Below are 24,954 nucleotides of genomic sequence, written 5' to 3' on the forward strand. Positions count from 1 at the left end.
TGGAGAATGAGTTGGTGGGGAGAAATCCCAACATGTTTTGGTAACCAGAGGTAAAGTATATTATATTGAGTGGCATCCCAGAGTAGGGAAATAGTTGTTTTGTTTTGTTTTTAATTTTCCACATTACTATTTTATGTCTCCCCCACTCCATAAAAAAAGGAGAGGGGTTGGATCTTAGGAGGCAGAGGCACTGTGAACCTTATATGACCTGGCCCCTGACTTCTTTTAAACTCTCTATCACTACCACTCTCCTCTTCCTGCTCCAGCCTCATGGGCTTTTTTTTTTTTTTTTTTTTTTTTTGTGTGTGTGTGTGTGTGTGTGTGTGTGTGTAACTTAGTTCCTCACCACAAAACACATACTAAATTTATACCAGCCATGTAGGCTTTGTGTATTTTGTTCTGTCTGCCTAAATTACACTCCTGTAGGTATGTATATGACTTCTTTGCATCTAGGCCTCAGCTCAGATGTCACTTTGTCAAAGCTACTATTCTTAATCGCTTATATGATTATATCACTCATATGAGGTTCTCTCTCATTCTGATTACAATATCTGTCCTTTTATTGTCTTCATGGCATTTATCAATAGCAAAATTATTGTTTGCATGCTTATTTTTTGCTTTTCCCTCCTACAGTGTAAACTCTGAAAGTAGTTCTCTTGCCTGTTTTGTTCATTTTTCTATCCCTTTTGTCTAAAATAATGCCTGGCATAAAATTAAGTGTTCAATACATATTTGTTGAGTAAATGCATTCTGCTCTTGCATACAGTCTTTGCCAGAGCAACTTTACCCTAGTAACTGTATGGAAGTTCAGATCTTCCCTCTGAAGGTTTCGCAAACAAGTCTCCTGAAATAAATTAAAAGGGAAAAGACTCTTAACCATTAGCTCAACTGGATTCCAAAGGCAGATCTAGGAGACAAAATTTCTTACCTTTTTTGCCATCTTGTCAGATCCTAGGCTCTTCCCTATTGCAGCTTCCAAAAGAGCAGAGTAATTTTGGAATTCTGCCAAAACAGGAGGGGCCAAGAGAGTTTCTCCCTCTCTGAAGGTTTGAGTCTGTAAGTTTGCTGAAATAAATCAGCAACAGACATAACAGGAGAAAAAGAATATAAATTTATTAATGTGTACAGGAACCATATAAAATATGAAACTCAAAGAAGAGACAGACGGTTGAGGACCTAAATATCATTCTCAGAAGGGTGAAGAAAGTGTGATATAGTAGAGAATAGTACAGGGGTAGCAAATGATATTTGGGGGAAATATGACCAAAGAACAGATAGTGGCCTGGGACAGAGTTCCTTAGAGTTTTAAGTGTGGTGTTTAATTTTCAGTACTTTCTGTAATGGTTAATCCTTTCTGGCCAGTGAGATTTCCTGGCAGTTTCACACCTAAGAAAGGAACTTCCTTTAGAAAAGGGAACTTCACTTTTCAGAATGCCTTCCCTGGCTTTGGAGAGGAAAAAGGATCAATGATGAGATGGGGTAGGAGAAAGTCGAGGAGACCTTAGTTCTGAGACTGTTTCTCCAGTTCAAAGTGCCACACTTTAGGGTATCATTTCTGAGCCTCATTGTTACCAAGTAGAACTTTCACAGCTGAGTTGTGCCAGAGAAAACTGAATCAAAAAACATGCCCAAGATCACATAGTTTAACTGTTTCAAACTCAGGTCTGACCACAGTTCTCCTGCAGACCATTATTCTTTTTTCTTTTGGGTGGGGGGTACCAGGGATTGAACTCAGGGGCACAACCTATTTTGTATTTTATTTAGAGATAGGATCTCACTGAGTTGCTTAGGTTCTTGCCAAGTTGCTGAGACTGCTTTGAACTAGTGATCCTCCTGCCTCTGGCTCCAGAGCCACTGGGATTATAGGCGTGCGCCACAGTGCCTGGAAACCATTATTCTTTATAACCACATATTGGTTCCATTTACATCACCCATGTTTACTAATAATCTGTAGTATTAAGTATATATTTGTATGCTTCCCCCGACCCTGAGATGGGGATGTAAAAGAGCTCTGACATTTACTAACTCTATGGCTTTAGTCTCTGTGTTTATACTAAAGTATTAGTTAACTGTGCCGATAGTAGTGTTGTAAGGATAAAAAAGTAATTTGTGGAAAGTCACAGTATATTACCTCACACTAAAATTATAGACATTGTCTGCCATTATACTCATGAGCATATTTTGACAAAAGTTTATAGAATAGACCTATTCTTAGAAAACTTGAATAAAGCCTTCCATCACCTTTTGTAGAAGGTTTTTCTTTGGTAAATTTTTTGTCTATTTGTTTCATTTTTTCCCCCTGTTATTGGTTGATTTATTAACTGGGTTTATTTCCACCAAATATATAGTTTTAACTTTTATAGGCAGTTAACCTTCTTAACATTATTATATCTTAAAATCCTTTCTAATTATTAAAATTTGACAATATGAAAAATATGATTTTAAAATTAATGAAAATATCACCCCTAACACTTAACTATAAGAACTCAACAGTAAATATAACTTTATTCCTTGCTCTTCCTCTAAAACTAGTAAAGACTTTTCTCATGCTATTAAAAACTGTTATGGCTACATAACATTTCATCATATGCCAAATTTAACTATTTTCTTACTAATAGACTTTTAAGTCATTTTTAAGAAGAATGTCAATCTCCATGTTAATTTTCTTCAAAATCAGTTTGGGTTTGCTTTCAAAAATGATAGTTTTTTATAATCATATCTAGAACAATCTACCTCAGATTCAGTTTAGAAAGCACCTAAGTATCTTTTATGTTATCTTTTTCATTTCTTATTTTTTAACTTATATTTTAAACAACTAGACAGAACTTTTACTTTTTAAATACTAGTTATTGTCAATTTCAAGTTTGTTTTCATTTTTTAAGTTTCTTGCATATCTAAGGATATTACTTTGTTCCATGTGTCTATGCTTATATAGATATTTAATTCATTATTTTATAAACTAAGATATTGAGATCAACGTTTTCTTAAGTGCCGCTTAGACAGCTTTCTATAATCTTATAATGCAGCAACATCCCTTATTTAATAAAAACAAAATTTATGTTCAAAAATCATCCATGTCTCAACACAATTACATATTAGTGTAAGTTAAGTATTATCTTTATCAGCTCACCTTGGAAGAAAGTCTAAAAAATGAGACATCTTTTCTCTAACACCCTAATTTTCATACAAAGTTATAAGTTTTACCCTTTGCTTGAATGTTCATGAACATAAATATGGCCTACTACATAATGTGAAATTTCTGTACTCTAGGTTCTTGTCAGGGAGAATAAACTCTCAACCGGCAAATTCACAAGCTTAATTATCAGAAAGATGACCTGGAGTATGTACAGTCTGTTCATTTTACCGTGTTCTATATTTTATGCTCACCCCAATCTAAATCACTGCAGAGTTTTGTACTAAGATTACATTGTACTCTGGGCTGAGTCATCTTTTCTCTCCTATATTTTGACATCATACTTTGGCCTAAATCAAGTTATTTGTAAGAAACTTCTTGTAAAAAAAAGGTTTATTCTAGGGCTGGGATTTTAGCTCCGTGGTAGAGAGCATGCCTAGCACATGTGAGGCACTGGGTTCGATTCTCAGCACCACATATAAATAAATAAAGGCCCATCAACAACTAAAAAAAAATTTTTTTTAAATTTATTCTAAAATCATGATTGTATATTGTTGAGGATATTGTCCACACATGTCCCCAGAAAAGATCTTTTTTTTTTTTTCAGAAAAGATCTTTTTCTATATTCAGTACCAGGAAAAGCATAGGTTAGATCCTTCTTTTCTCTGGCTATTATGCTTTTCAGAAGCAAATATGTGGCTTACCTCTATCAAGCATAAATGTTTCAATACCTGTTTTTGGTTCTGGATCTACCTCATTAACTGTCTTATCTACCCTCAAACACACACATTTCTATAATTGTTTTTTATTTGTATCTCTATAACTGCTTCAAGTTTTCTTTTGCAATGAGTGGTCTACATTAAAATTTGGATTGAATATACTTTTGGATATGTTTGCATTTCTTTTTTTGGATATGTTGATATTTTAAATTAATATGGAAAGACTGTAGTGAGGGGAAAAAAGTATATCATAAGGATTAAAAGGTAGAAACCTGGAATTAGAAGAAGATGTAATTCTCAGCTCTGCTACTTGTGGGCTGTGCAACCTTAGGCAAGTAATATCATCTCTAAGCTTCACTCTCTTCATCTCTGAAATGGAGATAAAGATAATGTTGTTCTCCTAAGTTGCTTTGAGGATAAGAGTAGTATCTACCTCAGAAGGTTGATGGGAGGATTAAATGGAAATGCATATGAAATGTTTACTGGATGACTACCACTTAGGAAGTATTTAAAAGTGTAAGCTTTTGTGATCCTAAACAATGGTTAATTAGCTTCAAGGAGTTCTTGAATACCTGAAAATGTTGGCAAAATTTACCTGGAGAGGAGTCCTATATATTTAATCAAACCCTCCAAAGGAAAAATGATCCCTAAAGAAGAGTAAAAATCCTGAAGAACAGGATTTCTCTTTTGAATAGTTTAATTTATGTGCCTTTATTTACCTTTCCTCCTTGATTTTGTTAAGAGTTGAAGTTTCTAATTACATTTCATCTAATATGTACCTAGTTTTTCTTAGAATATTTTGGAAGATTTTGTTATAATTATGAAATCCTCTCCTCTTTTAAAAATCTTTTATGTTTATCTCTCCCAGGAGATTGGAGGCCCCAGGAGGGCAGGGTATTTTATATGCTCAGAAATTTAAAAGTATGGAACATTTTGCAAATTTGCTTGGCTTTCTTTCACAGGGGTATCCCTAATCTTTTCTGTATGGTTCCAATTTTGGTATATGTGCTGCCAAAGAAAGCACTGAAATGGCCTTTTTTACTTATGGATATTCTAAAATATACTGTATCTTTTACTACAATATCAGTTTTCTTATGTTTGCATTGGTGTAATAGACTTAATACTATCCTTTAACTTTTTGTCTGTTGGTAATATATTTTGAGTGTATCTCCTTGAGTAAAATATTATGGAATTTGTTTTTCATTTGTTAGTTAGCAAGAAGTTTTGTTTTGTTTTCAGATATTGAACCTAGGTGCACTTAACCACTGAGTCACATCCCCAGCCCTTTTTATTTTTTTAGACAGGGTCTCAATTAATTGTGTAGGGCCTCACTAAGTTGCTAAGGCTGGCTTTGAACCTGCAATCCTCCAGCCTTAGCCTCCTGAGCCACTGGGATTACAGGTGGGCACCACCACACCCAGCAGAGCAACTCTTTCTATAGGGTGGGTCAAATAATTTATATTTATTGGCTTGATTGTTAGTTTTGGTCTTTTTCTTTAAGCTTTTTTAGGGTTGGGGTTATAGCTTAGTAGCAGAGTACTTGCTTACCATACATTATAAAGCTTAGTTCAATCTCAGTACCACAAAAAAAAAGTTTTTAAATTGTTGATTGCCTTTATATGATATTTGTGGTATATTTGCATCAATTTACTTTTATCAAAATTAGGATTTTTAACATTGGAATATATGCTAATATATCTTTTTATCATAATATTTTTCTTTTAGGAAAAATGTTTATAAGAATATAGAACACATATCACTTTTAAAGAATATAATAACTCATGAGCACAAAATGATTCAAATCAATAATAGATATTTAGTCCCTGTGCTGGAAGATTAGGATTGTTTTTTATTAAAGACCTCAGAGACTGGGTGAGAATAAAAATAAAGCTTTTAAGCTCATATAGCTGGCCAGGGAATACACAATTTATATCTGGATAAGAATATAGAAAAAAATCATTGCCTAGTACTCAATATCAGATTTTTTCCCAACGCAGTATGCAATTTGCAACACTACGTTATCTGTCTCCCTCCTGAATTCCTAACCGTTCTGCCAGACCCTCCATAGTCACAGGTTCTCCACCTTCCAGTTCAACCAACTGTGAAATCTACTTGTTTCCTCAAAGATATTTGAGGGAAAAGAATTCTATCTGTACTGAATGTGTACAGACCTTTTTCTTGTCATTATTCCATAAATAATACAGCACATAGTGTTTACATTGGATTAGGTATTATGAATAATCTAGCATGACTTAAACTATACAGAAGATTATACTGAAATGCTATACTATTTTATATAAGGGACTTGAGCACCCACAGATTTGGATATGGGGGATAGTCCTGAAACCAATCCCTGTGGATCTGGAAAAGACACACAAATCTATGTAAACCTTCCTGTTCCATGTTCACTCTATCCCTGATCTTTATTATTGAATGTATTGGATGAGAGGTAACAGCAGCATCTTTCAGAGACATGGTAACATTCGGCCTAACTATATTACTGACCATTCATGCAGGCCAACAAATCCTGTAATACTAAAGCAGTGATCTATGGTAATATAGTTCATAACTAAAGAAAAGCTATACAAGTAGTGTTGCTCTTCTACTACCTAGAATTTGGAGATGATGGAAAATATAGGCTGCACCATTCCTTTAATAGGTATGATTGTCAACTTCCCAATATTCTGTTATAATGTCTTGACTTACGGGGATTTACTCTATCCATCTCAAGATGTAGATCTTTTTTAATTTACCTTTGTTACACCAGTTGTAATACCCCAAGTTTTGCTGGACTGATCTACCACACACTTGTCCCATTTTAAAAGTCCCTACTTGTTTTGCTGGGCTCCCTCTTTCCCCATAATAGGGACCAAATCCAGTGCTCCACTGAGCTACATGCCCAGCTCTTATACTGGGTTTATAACATTTATCATTTATCTGTTCCTATATGTTTAAGTCATTTTTCCTTATATTTCTACTAGCTAGTATATTCAGAATTGTGTCATTTTTCTACTGCCAGAAGGTCCACTCAGTAAAAACCATCTACTCTGCAACATCAGGATAATAGAAATCAGAGATCAAATATCAAGTGTCTTAGCAGCATGAAACTTTGTGAAACTATTCAGGTCTTATAATTATCAAAACATTTTAAATTTTTAATTGGGAATGTTTTCTCATTTTTAATATTTAGTTGGGCATTTTCATTTCAAAATGGAAATAATATCCGTGAGGTAATTTGATAAAATATGTACAAATTTCTGCTTCTGAAAAAGTCTGAAATAGTTTCTATTGGATCAGCCTTCCACAAATAGCAATGATAAATTCTGAACAAAATATAAAAAGCACTGAATGCACTGGAGATCAACATTTTGAAGAAGAAAATAACATTGAATGAGATTCCTAGTTTTTATAGCTTTTAGCCTAAGGAAAGGTCCCATCCAAGGGCCAGCCAAAACTTGAAATCTACTCTTTCGTTGGTTTGAAAAATCAAAAGATAAAATTCTAGCAACTACTGCAAGTGAAAAGTAAATGAGAAATCTCAGGGATGAGACAGTTCAACAAAAGAAGCCCCATATTCTGACTATAAACTCTTTCATATTTTTGTCTGATACCTGACCTTCACATGTGCAAGACATACTCTGATGGTACAATTAATGATAAATGAATTACACTGAGATTTCTGCTCTCTCTGCATGGGAGACAGAGTTTGGGATCTGAGTCCAGCCAAAATTGTTTTTTACTAAAACAAAAATTAATACTTTTCAGAGAAATAAAACATAATCCAGATTTTGTAAAATATGTCACCCACAATGTCCAGAACACAATCTAAAGTTACTAGGTATATGAAGAAACATGAAAAATAAAACCTATAGTCAAAAGCAAAATAAAAAATTACTGGAGACAACCCCTAATCTACCCCAGTATGACCTGGATTTGGGATTTATCAAGCAAATATTTTATAATATGTTCAAGGATGTAAAGAAAAATACACCTGAATGGATACATAGAAAATCTCAAGTCAAAACTATAATGAGTGGAAATTCTAGAATTTAAAACTAATAAAAATGAATAAATCACAGGCCGAAGATGGAGGATTTCACATTCAAGGCCAGCCTTAGCAACTTTGTGAGACCCTGTCTCAAAAAAGGGCTGGGGGAATGCTTCAGGGTTTCATTCTCAGTACTGCAAAAAAAAAAAAAAGTCATTAGATATGCATAATGGTAGATTGGAGAGGAAGCAAGAGCCAGTGAACTAAAAATAGATCAATAGAAATTATCCAATCTGAAGAACATATGAAGGTGAGGAAAAGATCATAAAAAAGTGAACAAAACCTCAGGGTATAAGAGGTATAATTAGTGTAACCAGAAGAAATAAGAATATGCAGTTGGAAAAATACTTGGAGAAATGAACTAAATTTTCCAATTTTGTTAAGACAATTTTATAACTTCAAGAAGCTGAGCAACCCCAGTCAAGATTGAATATAAAGAAAACTTCATCTCTATTCATCATAGTCACATTGTTTCAAGCTGAAAATATAGAGAAAATTTAAAAAGAATTAGAGAAAAAATGAATTACAGACTTACATCAGAGAATAGGGATTCTAATGATACCTCACCTTTCATCAGAAATAATGGAGCATAGAGGACAAAAAACTTTTAACTCTGAAATCTGTATCCAGTGAAAAATATTTTTTTTTTACATCCTATGATAGGAATTGTACCCATTCCATGGGTGCTCTATCACTGACCTACATTTGCATTCCTTTTTATATTTTTATTTTGAGGTAGAGTTTCACTAAGTTGCCCAGGCTGACCTCGAATTTGCAAACCTTCTGCCTCAGCCTGCCAGGTAGCTGAGATTGTGGGTGTGCACTGCTACACCTGGCTCCAATGAAAATATTCTTTAAAAATATAGAGAAATAACTCTTCCAGATAAAAGAAAACTTAGATAATTAACAGCATACCTGAACTACAAGAAATGTTAAGAAAAGTACTACAAAATGAAGAGAAAAATGGCTTGGATTCCAGCTCTTTGGAAGTGAATGAAGAATACAAGAAATAGTAAATATATCGATAAATATTTCTTTAAAATACATATGGCTGTGCAAAGAAAAAATGTAACAATATTATGAGTCTTACATATGTATATGTAATATTACTACTCTGTTACATATAAGAGCTATAGCATAAAGGGCAGGGATAAGACTTAAAAAGTTAAGAATATATGTCATAATCTTTAAAATAGAGCCCCTCAAGCTTTTTGGTCCTGATACTCTATTATACTCCTAAAAATTATTAAGAATCCAAAAATCCATTTTTATGTACATTATATCCAATACCTCAAACATATTAGAAATAAGAATTGAGAAATTATAAAAATGTTCATTTAATTCAAATAATAGATCCATTACAAGTTAATATAAATAGTAAAAAAAAAAAAAAAAAAAGTTTGTAGTGCTGGGGATTGAACCCACGGCCTTGTGCATGCATGGCAAGTACTCAACCAACTGAGTTATAACCCCAGCCCATAAATAGCAAACTTTTGTAAAAAATAATTATATTTTCTAAAAGAGAAGATAAGCCTTGTTTTACATTTTGCAAGTCTCCTTAGTGTCTGACTTAGTAGAAGACAGCTGGGTTTTCAGGTCTGCTCCTGCATTCAGTATGTTGTGATATGTCATTTATGTTCAAGTACATGAAGAAAGCCTATCTTCTTTTCCAGTATATGCAGATGGAAAACAGAGGATTTTATAGACTTTTCAGATATTTGTGGGTATTTTCTTTAATACTACACCAAAACTCAGAAATCAAGGTTTTGTAAAGGTCAGTTGGCATGTAGAATTTTAAATTGTGAACTCTCCATTGGTCTATCTTGCACTTTGAGCAATTCTGTAACATAATGCATTGATCATTTAGACATGAGTGGTGACAGATCTTCTAAATGTTGACATATTTCATTTCAAAATGTCCAAAATCACATGTGTTACTATCACACCATCTCATCAGAAAAGTCTGGTTTGGGTAATTTGTCAATCATGGATACAAGTTTGTATAACTTTCCTAAAATTCTATTTTCTCTTGAAACTTCAAATTTCATCATTGGCAATAAAAACTTCCATATTCTTTCTTTGAAGTGATAGTCTCATTTTGTTTATTTTGGGGGAAAAAAACAAACATGCCTAGCTGCCAAGTCTGAATAACCATTGTTTGTCTGCCATAATTGTCCATCAAGTAGAAAGTGGTGTTCTAAGAAAGAAAGAAAGAAAAAAAGGTCTACTTCCAAATCAAATAATCACATAAATAGTTTTCCTGAAAGCCAACACTATATTTAGCATTAAGCAGAAGTGCATTAGGGGCACAACTCATCACACAGAATATTAAATACACTAACACTATAGGGTTGATGTTTAATACATTTTCACTACTTCATCAAAGATATTCTTAAATGAATTTTTTAAACTAGGAATGCATGATAACGAAGAATACAATATATCACTGTAAAATGATTTACATTTTTAGCCTGAAAAAAAATTTCCGGTGACTTTCTCATTTCTATTGTGAAAACAATATTTGGTGTTTAAAGCATTCATCACACCTGCACTTAAATTTTCAATTCCTTTTGCTTTAAGCTCTGAATGGTCTCAAACGATGCTGGAGCTTATCTTGGACCATAATAGTATTCAAAATGTTCTGTTACAGATGACATAATAAGGTAAATTCTTCACATTTATGATGCCTATTGAAACATAACTTTTATAATGTTTTTTGTCTTTTATTTATATATTTCCTTCAAAGTAGATTCTTCCCCTCATTGAGACAGAGCTCTCTGGTACTTTCATCTTTCTCAGTATCTTAGAGTAGCTGTGTGTTGAGAGAATTTTTTTAATTGTACTAAAATATACATAGCATAAAATTTTAACAATTTTTAAGTGTAAGTTCACTGATATTAGGTACATTCATGTTGTTGTGCAGCCATCACCACTGTCCATTTCCAGAACATTTTTATCATCCCAATCTGAAACTCTGTTAAATAATAATTTCCCATTCCTAAGACAATGATCCATTCCTAAGTATGAAAACTAGGGTGTTTTTTTTTTCATTTTGGAGTAAAATATTGAATTCTAAAATGAGTTTTATACCAAATGAGTTTTTAGTTTCTGAAGAAAATTCTAAATATTGTAAAACTCATTGTGTATGTATTCTGTGTTTTCATGTAGATGCAAGAAAAATTTGGGGATTTGAAAATACAATTTGTTAAATGATAAAGGGTTTCAGTGGTATAGTCCTATAATGGAAATAGTAAGAACCCAGTAGAGAACAAACTGAGTTAATCTCTGAAAATGTTTTATATATATAAATTTATAACAACTCCACTGTATCGGAAATCGTAGAAAACACAGGACAACATGCAAGCAAAGAGATGACGTCATCATGTATCCCGTAGCCTCAGAAAACTATACTCAAGAAAAAAAGGCAAAGAATAAAGTCATTATCTTTTTTTTTTTTTTTTTTTTGAGGTACTGGAGATTGAACCCAGGAGTGTTTCACCAGTGAGCTATATTCTCAGCCTTTTTTAATTTTCAGACAGGGTCTCACCAAATTGCCCAGGTTGGCCTCAAACTTGAGATCCTTCTGCTTTAGTTTCCCATGTCGCTGGGATTACAGGTGTACACCACCATGTTCAGTTTAAGTAGTTTTTATTTTGTTTGATTTTGACATTTAGAGTCCTTGGACTACACTTTAAAAACTGCTGTCCTAGAGCAACATTAACAACAAAATACAAGAAGGGCAAACAGAAAACACAAAGTAAAATGTAAGCTCTAAACCAGACATCCCTAATTACATTAAATATTATTGGTTAAAAAATAGGCTATCAAGAACTGGGCAGGTGGTATGGGCTTATAGTCCCAGCTACTGAGGAAGCTGAAACAGGAGAATTTCCTGAATCCAGGAGATCTAGGACAGCCTGGGCAATAAATATAGTGAGATCCCCTACCCCTGCCCCAAACAATACACTGCCAAAATTGATTTTTTTTTTAACCAGCAATTGAACCAAGGGGAACTTAGCCACTGAGCCACATCGCAAGCCTTTTTTATTTTTTTATTTTGAGACCGGGTCTTGCTAAATTACCAGGACCTTGCTGAGACTGACTTTAGTTTTTTGTTTGGTTGGTTGGTTTTTGCTTTGTTTTTGGTACAGGAAATTGAACTCAGGGATACTTAACCACTGAGTCACATCCCCAGCCCTTTTTTATATCCCCAGGGCCTCGCTAAATTGCTGAGGGTAGATTTAAACCCTCAATCCTCCTGCCTCAGCATTCCAAACTGCTGGGATTATAAGGCATGAACCATCACACATGGCCCCAAATTGTTCTTTTTTTTTTTTTTTTTTTTTGGTACCAGGGATTGGACTCAGGGGTACTCAACCACTGAGCCACATCCCCAACCCTATTTTGTATTTTATTTAGAGACAGGATCTCACTGAGTTGCTTGGCATCTCACTTATTGCTGAGGCTAGCTTTGAACTCACAATCCTCCTGCCTCAGCCTCCCTAGCCACTGGGATTACAGGCATGTGCCACTGCACCCAGCTCCCAGCCAAAATTGATTTTTTAAAGGCCATCTATATCCTGGCTCCTAGAATGTACTTGAAATATATTTAAAGACATATAAAGGTTGAAAATTAAAAATGGAAATCAATATGTTATGCATTCAGTAAGCATAGAAGGCTACATTAGTATCAGATAAAATAGACCAAAACAGAGTATTACCAGATATGAAAATGTACATATCATCAGGGAGCAATAAATATATACCAAATGTAAAGAGGAATGTTTCATCAACACATAATCATAAATTGGTTATGAAGCCAAATTAGAAATAAAGGGAAAATAATAAACCAACAATCACAGTTGGAGATTTTAATACCCTATCCTCAGCAGATAATAAAACAATATCAGTATACATAGAAAATCTGAACACTACCTTGATGCCCTATAACTGGAGAAGGAACATTTCTCTCAATTGATCATGGAAATGGTCATCAAAACATCACACAATGGGCCATGAAACAAATCTGAACACATTCAAAACTAGAATCTGAGAACGTTGTTCTCTGGCCATGATGCAAGTAAATATTAGTAATAGTACATCTAAATAAGTATTTAAGGAAATGGACAATACCATTCTAAACATGTGGGCAAAAAGAAATCACAAGGGAAAACATAAAAATGGAGGCTAATGAAATATAAGATATCAAAATTTGTGGGAATGCAGCTAACTAGTGCTTGAAGGGAAAATTATAGCTTAAAATACTACATTAGAAAAGAAGAAAGATAAAAATGACATAAATTTCCTACTTAGACACTTGGGAGCAAAGAAAAAAATAAGTGAAGGACCAAGATAATAATAGAAACCAGTGAAACAAAACAAGAGAGATTAAAACAAAAGTTGACTCTGAATAGATCAATAAATTTGATTTGTAGAAAAAAGATTAAAATACATACTGCTTATGCTATAAATAAAAGAGGGGATCACCACTCTCAATCTTATGATATTAAAAGAAAAATTAGTATTGTGAACATTTTTTGCCAGAAAAGCTGACAGATTAAATGGACACCGTTGTGTGTGTAGTGTGTGTGTGTGTGTGTGTGTGTGTGTGTGTGTGTGTGTGTGTGTGTGTGTGTGTGAGAAACCTTTAGTTTCAGCTAATTGTTCCTAATGAGGAAAAAATTTTTAATAAAAAATATCAAAACTGGGGCTAGGGTTGTGGCTCAGTGGTAGAGCGCTCACCTCGCACGTGAGAGACCCTGGCTTCGATCCTCAGCACTACATAAAAATAAATAAACAAAATAAAGATATTTTAAAAAACATCAAAACTATTAAAAAATAGGAACATGTGATAACAGGTTTTATGATGCCAGCATTACCCAGTGCCAAAATCGTCTTAACAAAAATATTACAAAATAAAAATTATAGAATCTTATCCATCACTTATACTTACAGACTCAAAATCTGGTTGCATTTCTGGACAAGAGGGATTTGTCCAGGAATGCCACATTGGTTTAACATTTTAAAAATAGTCAGTGTAATTCACCACAGTAAGAGAACAAAGAAGAAAAACCACATTATCATTTCAATAGAAGTAAAAAGAAAGCATTTAGCAAAATTCAGCACCCTTTAAAAAAATTAGAGCCAATATTCTACTTAGATATTACAATCAATATCATACTTAAATAGCAAATGTTCTGTCCTTAACATTGGGAACAAAGAAAGGATGTCAACACTATTCCATCCTATAGTATAATATAACAAGAAAAAGTATAAAATTGTGAATTAAGAAATAAAACTGGGGCTGTAGTTGTAACTCAGTGGTAAAGCGCTTGGCTAGCATGTGTAATACACTAAGTTCTATCCTCAGCACAACACTAAAAAATAATAAAGTTATTATGTCCATCTACAACTAAATGTTTTTTTAAAAAAAGTAAGACTATCTTTAATTGCAGGAAACATGGTGTTTATGGAGAACATAAGGATCTTAAAGAGTCTATTGATCATTAAAATTAGTGAATTTAGCAAGTGCTCAGGTAAAAACTCATTATATTTTTAATATACCATATAGAAAATGAAATTCAAAAAACAGTTACAATAGTATTTTTTAAAACGAATTGGATTATTTTTTCCCAAAACAAGCATGATCTCTATCCTGAAAACTGTAAAATGTTACTGAGTGAAATTAAGGACCTAAATTAATGAAGAGATAACATGTTCATGAATTGGAAGATGCAATATTGTTAAGATGGCACTTCTCCTCAATTTGATGTATAAATTGAATGCAATCCCCACCAAAATTTTGCCATGCATTTTTTAAAAATAGAAATTGACAAGTTATATATGTTAATTATGTACAATTTTTTTGTACATACTTCAATAAAGTGGTTTTCAAAAAGGAAATTGATAAATTGATTCCAAAATTTATATTGAACCAAAAAACGAAAAATATTTAAAGTGGTACTTTTCCATAGAACTTTCTGTGATAATGAAAATATTCTCTACCTCTAAAATTCAGTATGAATAACCATATGTGACTATTGAGTACTTAAAAAAGTTCCTAGTACTGGGTGCTATGACATACACCTGTAATCCCAGTGACTCAGGAAGCTGAAGTATGAGAGTCACAATTTTGAGGCCAGTCTCAGCAATTTAGGGGCACCCCATCTTTAAAAAAGGGTTGGATATGAAGCTCAGTGGTATAACAACCCTGAATTCAACCAATCCCCAATACTTCCCTTTCTCGCCTCCCCCAAAAAGGCAAAAGTTTCTAAAAGAAAACTCGAGTACAGGCAAAGATTTCTTAGGTCATAGAAAGTAATAACCATGAAAGAATAAATTGATAAATTAGATTTAATTAAAATTTCTTGTGAAAAGATAACAAAAAATGCAAAGGGAAGCCACAGACTTCAAAAAATATTTGCAGTACGTACCCATATCTGACAAGGAACTGAGGTTCAGCATATATAAAAATCAGCTGCAACTCTTGATTTTTTTAAGACAACGTAACTTAGAAGTGGTCAAAAGATTTGAGTAGATTTCTTCACAAAAGATATATAAGCCAGGCAAGGTTGTGTACGCCTGTAATCCCAAGACATGGGAGGCTGAAGCAGGAGAATCTCAAGCTCAAGACCAGCCTCAGCAATTTAGCAAAGCCCTAAGCAACTTAATGAGACCCAGTGTCAAAATAAAAAGAGATGGAGATGTGGCTCAGTGGTTATATGTCCCTGGGTTCAATCCCCAGGTTTAATCCCCAGTACAAAGAAAAAAAGAGAAGAAAATATATAAAAAGCCAATAACACAACATCTTTAGTCATCGGGGAAAGACAAACTCAGACCAAAATATTACTACCCATCCACTAGCAGAGCTAAAATTAAAAAGACTGGAAACCCCAAATGAGTCCTAGGTCTGGCCAGTTGAGTGAAGCAACTGGAATTCCCATACTTTGTTCGAAGTGTAAAACTGTACATCCCTTTTGGGGGAAAAAAGGCAATTTCTTAATATAGCTGAACTTATACCTCTCTTATAAACCAGCGATTCCACTCTTAGGTATTTGCCCCAAAGAAGTGAAAGTACATACACACACACACCTGCACAAGAACATTCATAGAAGATATTCATTAACAGAAATATTGATAAATTGCCCTATAAACAAGCTCATATGATCCTACAGGGGAATTCATATAATTTAACTGTCTGGTTTGCTTTGGAGTTTTCTAGGATGCAGGACAACAAGCATTAAATCTAGGAAACTCAAGAGCAAACAGGAAGACTGGATTACCTCACAATTAAAAAGAACTAATTACTGATACATCCAGCCTTATGGATAAACCTTAAAAACGTGGAGAGAACAAAACCTGCAAGAATTCACCTTCTGAGATTCCATTTACATGAAGTTCTAGGCAGCTTGAGCTAAGCCATAGAATAGAAGGAGGGGAGTGTTTATACCTGGGGCATTGACTGATGGGAAGGGGTATACAGGAACTTTGGGTATCCATGATACTGTTATGTATTTGGGTAGAGATTGGGGTTACACAGGTGCTAAAGCCTTATTTTTCATTTTGTAATCCTGTATTTTGCAGGATGAATCTTATTTCGTTTTTTAAATCTGTGAGTTTCTTTTATTGTTTTACATATGTAATTTAGCTACCGGTTGTTTTGTTTTATTCAATGATTCTTTGTTTTCTTACAACCTTTGTAAAAAGTTTTTATTAGTATTTACAAGTTTAAGCAGAGTGTCTCTATAGTATAACATATCCTTTTAAGCCATCATCTTATTTCTCAATGTAGTGAATATAAACTTCTTATGGTTATTTTAGGTAATTATTATAGAATTCTGTTTTCTTGTTCTTGCTACCTTACTCTTCTTTAATAGCATAGTAATATTTCAAAAATTTTTTTAGTTTTCGATGGACATTTATTTATTTATTTATTTATTTATTTATTTATTTATTTATTTATTTATTTATTTATGGTGCTGAGAATGAGACTTGAACCCAGTGTTTCACATGTTAGGCAAGCCACTAAGCCACAACCCCAGACCCAATAGCATAGTACTTTTAAAACTACACCTGAGAAGAGAATAGTGGTATGCATGTGTAGTCCCAGATATCAGAAGGCCTGGGCAGCATAGCAAGACCCTCATCTCAAAAAAAAATCTGGATTGGTTTTATATTAACTTTTTTTGTTGTTAACATTTATTGTTTCAGATTTATGGAAGTGAATGAGCTCAAAGAAGATACTATCTCAACATCTTTTAAATGTATAAAATGTACATCTAAAATGTATTAAAAAATATTATAAAGGAAATTACTTTCTAAAATTTTTAAATAATTTTTAGTTGTAGATGGACACAATACCTTTATTTTGTTTATTTATTTTTATGTGGCGCTGAGGATCAAACCCAGTGCTTCACACCTGTGAGGCAAGTGCTCTATTGCTGAGCCAAATTCCCCAGCCCCAGGAAGTCATTTTTGATAATAATTCTCAACAATGTTAGCCCTAGTATACCCCTCTAGTAGTAAGAGTTTCATAACTGTTGCTGTCCTGAAGTTAATAATGTCTAACCTTCTGCACATATAAAATTCAACATAATTACTCTAGTTGTAAGATAAGAAAGAAAAGGTAATCAATAAATATGTCAATTATAAATTTGGGGCATGATATACTAGTCAGATGTTTGTATCTAGACATAGAAACCATGAAGGGGCCAGTTGCAAATGCAGAATATTACAAGGTATTTTTCTTTGGTCACATACACCAAGTAGTATTGCTGTCAATGTCATGATTTTTTGAAACATTCGAACAACTCTTCATAAAATTCTGAACAAAACAAAGTGCAAATTTCCCTCTATTTACACATTATATTTTTTTCTGGAAATTATTGCATATGTTTATGCAAACATAAAACTTTGTTTATATGTAAAACTGAGTTAAATTCAGTCCAGATAATTATAAACAGTTCTTAATCTTCATGAATATCCAGGAAGATATTTGAAAGTTACAAGATGAGGGAACAATTCTTCTATGTGGAAGACTCCCCTGCGAATTTCAGGTCATATAGCATTCCTGGATCTTATGTCCTAAATATCATAATCACTCCTTAATCTCAAGACAATCAAAATACAAAATTGCGAACACCATACAGGGATCTCTTTGAAAATGGTGTCATTTCTCAGAATACTTTTAATGCATAAGATAAAATATGTAGAATTTCAAAGGAAACCAATTGTACTGAAATAAAACCCCAAGTTAAGAATCCCTGCAAAAGGTGATATGTACACTCTTTTCCAATGTACATACTACTGTTGAGAACCACTAAGTTATAAGGGATTTCTATATTTGGAAAAATGGTGAAAATTATGGGCTTAAAATGTTATATATTTGAAAGTACATTTGAGTGCCTCAATCACTTTATCATCCGCATAATGGCAAAATAGAAAACTAACATACACTCTCTAATGGACTGGAATAGCTGAGGAACTGACTCTCTCTCCTACTTTGTAGCAGAAATTAAGTGTACCAAATGGACTGATGCTTCTATTTTCCATTCATTTCTCATGACTAAACTATCTGATTAGCATTAATTAAAGTTCAGATCTTTTGCCAATTTGTCTATTCATATGTTACTTAAGGGAATAGGTAACCTTGGCAGAACAAAATCTTCCTCCAGCTGCCATTTGGCAAGTTGGCGAAGAACTTACACACATTAGCTTACACATATTAAACACAACATGTAATTCTAGGAATAGGAATTGTAAAGCAAGATATCAAGAATTTATTTCAATAGGCACCCACTCAGTGCTTTCTAGGAGTGCTTTGTAAGAGGTGACCATACGGCTGTGGACAAATAGCTTGTGATGACTAATGTGCAGAACATCATGATGATGAATTTTGTTTCTTTTAGGGTATGTCTCTGTGCCAGACAGTCGTCGTAGGCTCTGTAGTCATTCTTCTCTACTCGTCCAGAGCTTGTTATAATTTGGTGGTGATCACCATATCTCAGGATACATTAGAAAGTCCTTTTAATTATGGCTGGGATAATCTTTCAGATAAGGTAAGTATCTACCACATATTGCCAATCTTCCATTAGTATAATTGGTAATTAAATTAGCCTTAGCTAGGAGAAAATTTTAGTGTTTGTCATATGCACACGTTTATAGAATCTCTGTGTTTAAATATCCTAATTTTCATGTGACTTAAGCTCTTTCTTCAGAAAGAACTTTCAAAGGAGTATTTTATTTTTGTAAATAATAATAATAACATAAGCCTGATGATCATAAACCTAATTTACCTTTTTTAAAGAATGATGTTTAAATAACACTACAAAAATTAATTGTCTGTAGTTAGCCAATGGGCATATCTTTAATTTTTTGGATGAAATTAACTCTTCCTTCCCAAGAATTCCATATAATTAATATTGGCTTTGTTTTAGATGTATAAATAGTGAGTTTCTTTAAAATATAGAATTACCCATCTTACTAGAAAGCATTCATATTTCCTTAGGTGTCCAGATATTTACTGTAGTAATTGCCAATACACTAGCTATACATATTCAACTTCCCAACATTCTCCATCCCCTTCCTGAAAGTGCAGTTGGACATAAGTGTATGTCATATCTTTTTATTAATTTAACTTTGTACTGAATTTGAGGCAACCTAGAAATATCATGTTTATTTTATCTTTCCAGGGAGAAGGAATTTTCACATGTGGTTCCATGTGGCAGATTCTCTTCACTCCTTTTCCCATTTCCCTCTCTCAACATCTAGTAGAAAAGAAACAAATTCATTATGTAGATTAGGCACGAAAGCATATTTTAAGTAGCAGCTGAGCTGAGTGACTTAACATGTTACATTTCTGTACAGGTCTAACTCAGGGTGAGTGCTATTGTGCCAGCAGAGCAGCTAGAATAATAGTCCCTTTTAAGCAACTCTCTTTAGACTATGAGGCCTAAAATTAGGTCATTCCTTGTTATCCAAAGATTAAAATTATTTTCATAAACTGATGCATTGAACAAATTAACAGCTTTTATTCTACTTAACATCAAAGCATTTTTATGTCCCATAAAGGAAAAAGTATTGTTAATAAACCACAAAATATAGAAAATTTTAGAGTTTATATGCTTGTAATTGATGCATTTTAACTTAACCCAACCTGAAATGAGGCAATTATATAGAGTGATTGCTTATACGTAAAACAGGTATTAAAATGGTTCTGCCATGTTCTATTTACAGGCTCATGTAGAAGATGTAAGTGGAGAAGACTATATAGTATTTGGAATGGTCCTCTTTCTGTGGGAACACGTGCCAGCCTGGTCAGTGGTACTGTTTTTCCGAGCACAGAGATTAAGCCAGAATTTGGTATGATATCCTACTACCCCCCCCCACTGCTTGTTTCCTTATTTTTAAAAAATATGGAACACATATTGATTTTCTATTTTTAGCAAAGTTTTAGACTGAAAATCTTTATAGATTCTAGCCTCTTTTCCTAGTTAAATAGCATGTACTATCTAATACTTTATTCACAGGCACCTGCTGGCATGATAAACAGTCACAGTTATAGTTCCAGAGCTTACTTTTTTGACAATCCAAGACGATATGATAGTGATGATGACTTGCCAAGACTGGGAAGTTCAAGAGAAGGAAGGTAGATGTGACAAAAATAACTTATTCTGAATTTAATATCAAAATAGCTTGAAAGAATGAATCTAAGCTTTAGCCCAAATATTAGAAAGGTGATGTAATGGAATATGTCAATAAATATGTAATATTGAAGCTTAAAGCAGTAGATGTCTAACCCAGGTGGTATCTGCACTATAAAGAACTACCATCGGACTCAAAGCCTATATATTACCTTAGTTTGAGAAATGAGTTAGGGACAAAATGTATTTCATTTCATTTTCAGGACCCTTGTTTCAGAGCTGGGGGGAGGAGGAGGGGTGTGAGCAGGGAAGGAATGCTGTTGTACTGATTACATATCTGTTTCTATATTCCTAGTGCTGTTCCAAATCCACAAAGAAATATTAGATAACTTTGGGAAGTTTAGGTGCCTGAGGAAATTTTCCTATGCCCTCTTGTTCCAAAACTACTGCAAGTTTTTAACTAGTATACTCTTAGCTCTGTATCAGGGCAAAGAGAAAACCTAATGCACACCTTCATAATTCTTTGAACTTGATATAACATTTTGGGTAATGCTAACTTCATTTGGAAAGTTCCTTGAACACAGTTTTTTGAGCCTATATTTTCATTTGTAAATAGGGAAGAAAATAGAACCTAGCTCAAAGGATTGTAGTGAAGGATGAGTGTATGTGTGTTTGTATACATACATATATGTCTTAGAATAGAGCCTAGAATAAAATAAGTACTATATTATTATTAATCATAGTAAGTTAATAAATGTTACCAGTTCTGAGAGGTGTGTATTCATTCTTTTGTAATATAATGTGATACAGATCGAAGATTCCAGATAGGTCATTGGATTTTATAAAAAAATCATGGTTATTTTCAAAGAACCTTTCAGCATATTTGATACTGTTATGAAATTCATTGAAAATGTTAAAACTGCCAATGTGACTTCTCACATACTGATCATAGTCCATTGGCTTCTTTGCCTTTTTTGTTGTTTGTTTGCAGTTTATCAAATTCGCAAAGCTTGGGCTGGTATGGCACCATGACTGGGTGTGGCAGCAACACTTACACAGTCACTCCCCACCTGAATGGACCTGTGACAGATACGGCTCCTTTGCTTTTTACTTGTAGTAATTTAGATATGAGCAATCACCATAGCTTATATGTAACACCACAAAACTGATAGCATTACCAAGTTGTGATTCTTGAATTGTTTTTCATGAATATGTATATTCGACGTGTTTAAATTCCATCTACATGAACATTCCATTATCTGTTGCAACTGAAAACAAAATCTGGAAACCTGGCTGTGTTTGGTGGAGAACACAAGCTGTTACTTTTGACCTCTGCTTAGTAAAATTAAGTAAAATGGAAAGTTTGGAGTAGGAGAAAAGATAAATTAGATTTTTAAGGCCTCCAAACATCCTGATTTTGGAACACCAACTGCATATTAGCATATTTGCACTTTTATCTCTGTTCTGAAAGAGTACACTGCAGTCCCCAATGTCATACTCCAGTGTTCACACTGGAATATTACGTACACCAAATTGGAAGGCACGTTTTCTACGAAAATCAAAGCCTATATATTTTGTGGTGTACTCTGTGGAATCTTTATCCAATTACAATTTTATGGTGTGAACAGTGCACAGTTTAGGCATAAAAATACATCATTCATTTTAAAATCCACTAAATATATGTAATCATTGAAGACAGTTCTTTTAAGCATGAACTTAAAATACCAATTCAGATTATTCAAACAATCATTTTAAACAACTAATAGTATAATCCTTTACAGTAATGACCAGCAATGTTGTTTGGAAAGCCACAGTAATTTCTTCAAGAAGAAAATATACCAGTGAAAATTGTGTGGCTATTTTGATTAGAATTGGTCAAGTGATTATTTTGTACAATTAAGATATATATGTAGTAGTTTAAGCATGATTCTTCAAGAAAGCAATAGTGATTTTTGCATAGGGAGATTTTGGTAGAAACTTCTTGGGACTAAACAAGTTTACAGATGCATTTAAGAATTGTTCATAAAATATGCATTGTAAAACAAATGTTTTCAAAAGCATCTGATCTAAAACAAAATAGCTGATCTTACCTATTGAATCAGGATTGTCCTCAGGTAAATTCAATCATGATACATTATTGCAGTGAACTTAAGTGCAATACTTTGTAAGACATATAATTCCTCCTTTAGTTTTTACATTTTTATACATTGTATATGGTTTAAAAACTAAATTGAATTCAAATTAATTTCAGCACTATACTAAATGAGCAAACTTAACATAAAAGTATGAATTAAGTTTGTATAAAACCAGAGGTTAACAATATTTGAATATTTTAGAATTACATTAAAACTGTATTGAATGACCAACCCCAAGTCTAAACAATATTACATATGGTAGGCTAAGACAATACAGAATTTTAAAATGCACTTTCTACCAGTGTCTATATAGAAAGTAGATGCTGAATACCTCAAGAAGCCAAGGGAACAGACAACAAGGAAGTTGTTACAACATGCTTAAAGATGATTATATACAATTGTCTTCTGATCTTTTTCTTCAGAATTGGAACTAATACAACTGTCATTTTTCTTCTTCTTTGATTAGAACATTGTTTTATTTCTACTCCTATTTAAAATATCTTTCAGCTTTTTAATAACTGATATAGTGACTTCACAAAAGTTTAACAGTAGGTAAAACTCTTAAGGAAAAAATTAAATTGTTAATACTTTTTATCTTTTGGGAGACTAGTACAAAGCCAAACAAATTTCCTCTTTTTATGATACAAAGGACTTTAAATTCAGTAGGTGTGCTGCCAAATCAAGCATGAAAGGACTTTAAATTCAACTGGATGCATACTAATAAATGTTACTTGGTATTTGTTTATAAATTCTTATACTCAAATTATTTAAAATTTTATAGTAAAAAAGTTAACCTTGGTATTAAGATGACAACTAAATAGTATATTTTTACCACATCCTCAGTTCCTAGATTTCAGAATGTCAACTATTTATTTTGCTGATAATATTAGGTATCTAAATATCTACAGCTATCTGAAAAGATCTGTGTTGTCTTTGTTAAGCCTCAAGTTCAAGGTGATAAAATAATTTTTTTCCTATATCAAAGGTCCTATTTGACCAGGTAAACAATGATTAGTTTAATTTTTTCTCAAATAAAATAGATTTGGTCCTTTTAGCTGCATTAGTTGATTATATCAAATTTGAAATTTATAAGTTTATCCTGTTTTCACAGACTAGGATACCTAAATTCTTGCATTTGTCTCCCGATATACATCTCCTACAATATATCACCAAAGACGAAGAAAGATCTGGCCTAATTTTTGCTTAAAAATTCCAAAGCACTAGGAGCACTTTAAGTTTGGTCTCGAAAGAAGGAGTTGTTTATAAAATCAAAGGGCTACCGATTCCCTGTTCATCCTGCACTGAAGCACATAATGACAATTTCAAACCTTTCTTTTGTATTCATTAATTAGAAAAATGAATTTCATTGCTTAAATGTGTAATTCTACAGTGACTAGCAATATTTGTTATCATTTCATTTGGATGGTCATTAATTTTGAATCTCTTACCACTCATTGTAACTGGTTGTAGTTTTATGGAAGATGTAATTTATAGCTAAAGTGGCTTTTTTATGCATAGCTGCCTTTTTTATTGTTTAACAGTGTTTCTCAGCTATATAATCAGTTTCAAACTGGTTATAAAATATAGCTGTGGCCAATGAATGTATTGATTTTTCGTTTCACTAAATTGTAACAAAACATTACTATTAAAAATAAAAAGTGTTTGTGCTTTTATTTAGGGGTCTGGTCATCTTTTTTTTTATTAGAGCTTTATGGTTGGGGGTCTGGTTTTCTTAATCCTCCTTAATCTCTCTTATACTGAGTTTCTATCAGAGGATAAAAATCTTATAGTGTTATCATAGAAAAGAAAAAATATTAGGAATTACAAATGACAGCTTTCTTCTAGTGATCTCACAATTACTTGCATCTGAATCTTATGTTACTTAGTATTATACACCAATTTGATACGAAGTGTCATATACTCTAAAATGCCAATGTTATTAGGTATTATGTATTTAAGCTAAAAAAAATCCTTATGTAAACTAATTTATAACACTTCTGTTTCCCCTTAGCATCGTAAACAGGAATCAATTTGTTTAAACCATAATCCCAGCTATCTTTCATTATTCAAGAAATTCCTCGGTGATGCTGCCTTTTCCTTTGAGAGTTCTCTGCCTGTCCCCAGACTAGACCCCCTTTCATGGGCCACCAAAAACCATACCTGGGCTGGAGCTGGAGCTCAGTGGTAGAGCACTTGCCTCACACATGTGAGGCACTGGGTTCAATCCTCAGCACCACATAAAAATAAATGAATAAATAGAAATATTGTGTCCATCTAC

At 33.1% G+C, this 24,954-nt stretch overlaps 1 protein-coding gene and 1 non-coding gene across 2 annotated transcripts in view; one reads left to right on the forward strand and one right to left on the reverse strand.

Annotated features, from left to right (window-relative positions):
• Positions 1-24,349, forward strand: part of Gpr137c (G protein-coupled receptor 137C) — a 48,588-nt gene extending 24,239 nt beyond the window's left edge. Inside the window, exons 4-7 of the mRNA XM_005337977.3 lie at positions 18,808-18,957; positions 20,135-20,260; positions 20,428-20,546; positions 21,533-24,349. Of these exons, the coding sequence (XP_005338034.2) occupies positions 18,808-18,957; positions 20,135-20,260; positions 20,428-20,546; positions 21,533-21,710 (573 nt within the window). The 3' untranslated portion in view covers positions 21,711-24,349. The remainder of the gene's footprint in view (positions 1-18,807; positions 18,958-20,134; positions 20,261-20,427; positions 20,547-21,532) is intronic.
• Positions 4,770-4,876, reverse strand: LOC120886969 (U6 spliceosomal RNA). The gene has a single exon (XR_005730152.1). It is a non-coding gene; the product is annotated as a U6 spliceosomal RNA (small nuclear RNA).
• Positions 24,350-24,954: the final 605 nt, after the last annotated feature.

The sequence above is a fragment of the Ictidomys tridecemlineatus genome, chromosome 5 (assembly GCF_052094955.1).
Source record: "Ictidomys tridecemlineatus isolate mIctTri1 chromosome 5, mIctTri1.hap1, whole genome shotgun sequence".
Taxonomy (NCBI): Eukaryota; Metazoa; Chordata; class Mammalia; order Rodentia; family Sciuridae; genus Ictidomys; species Ictidomys tridecemlineatus.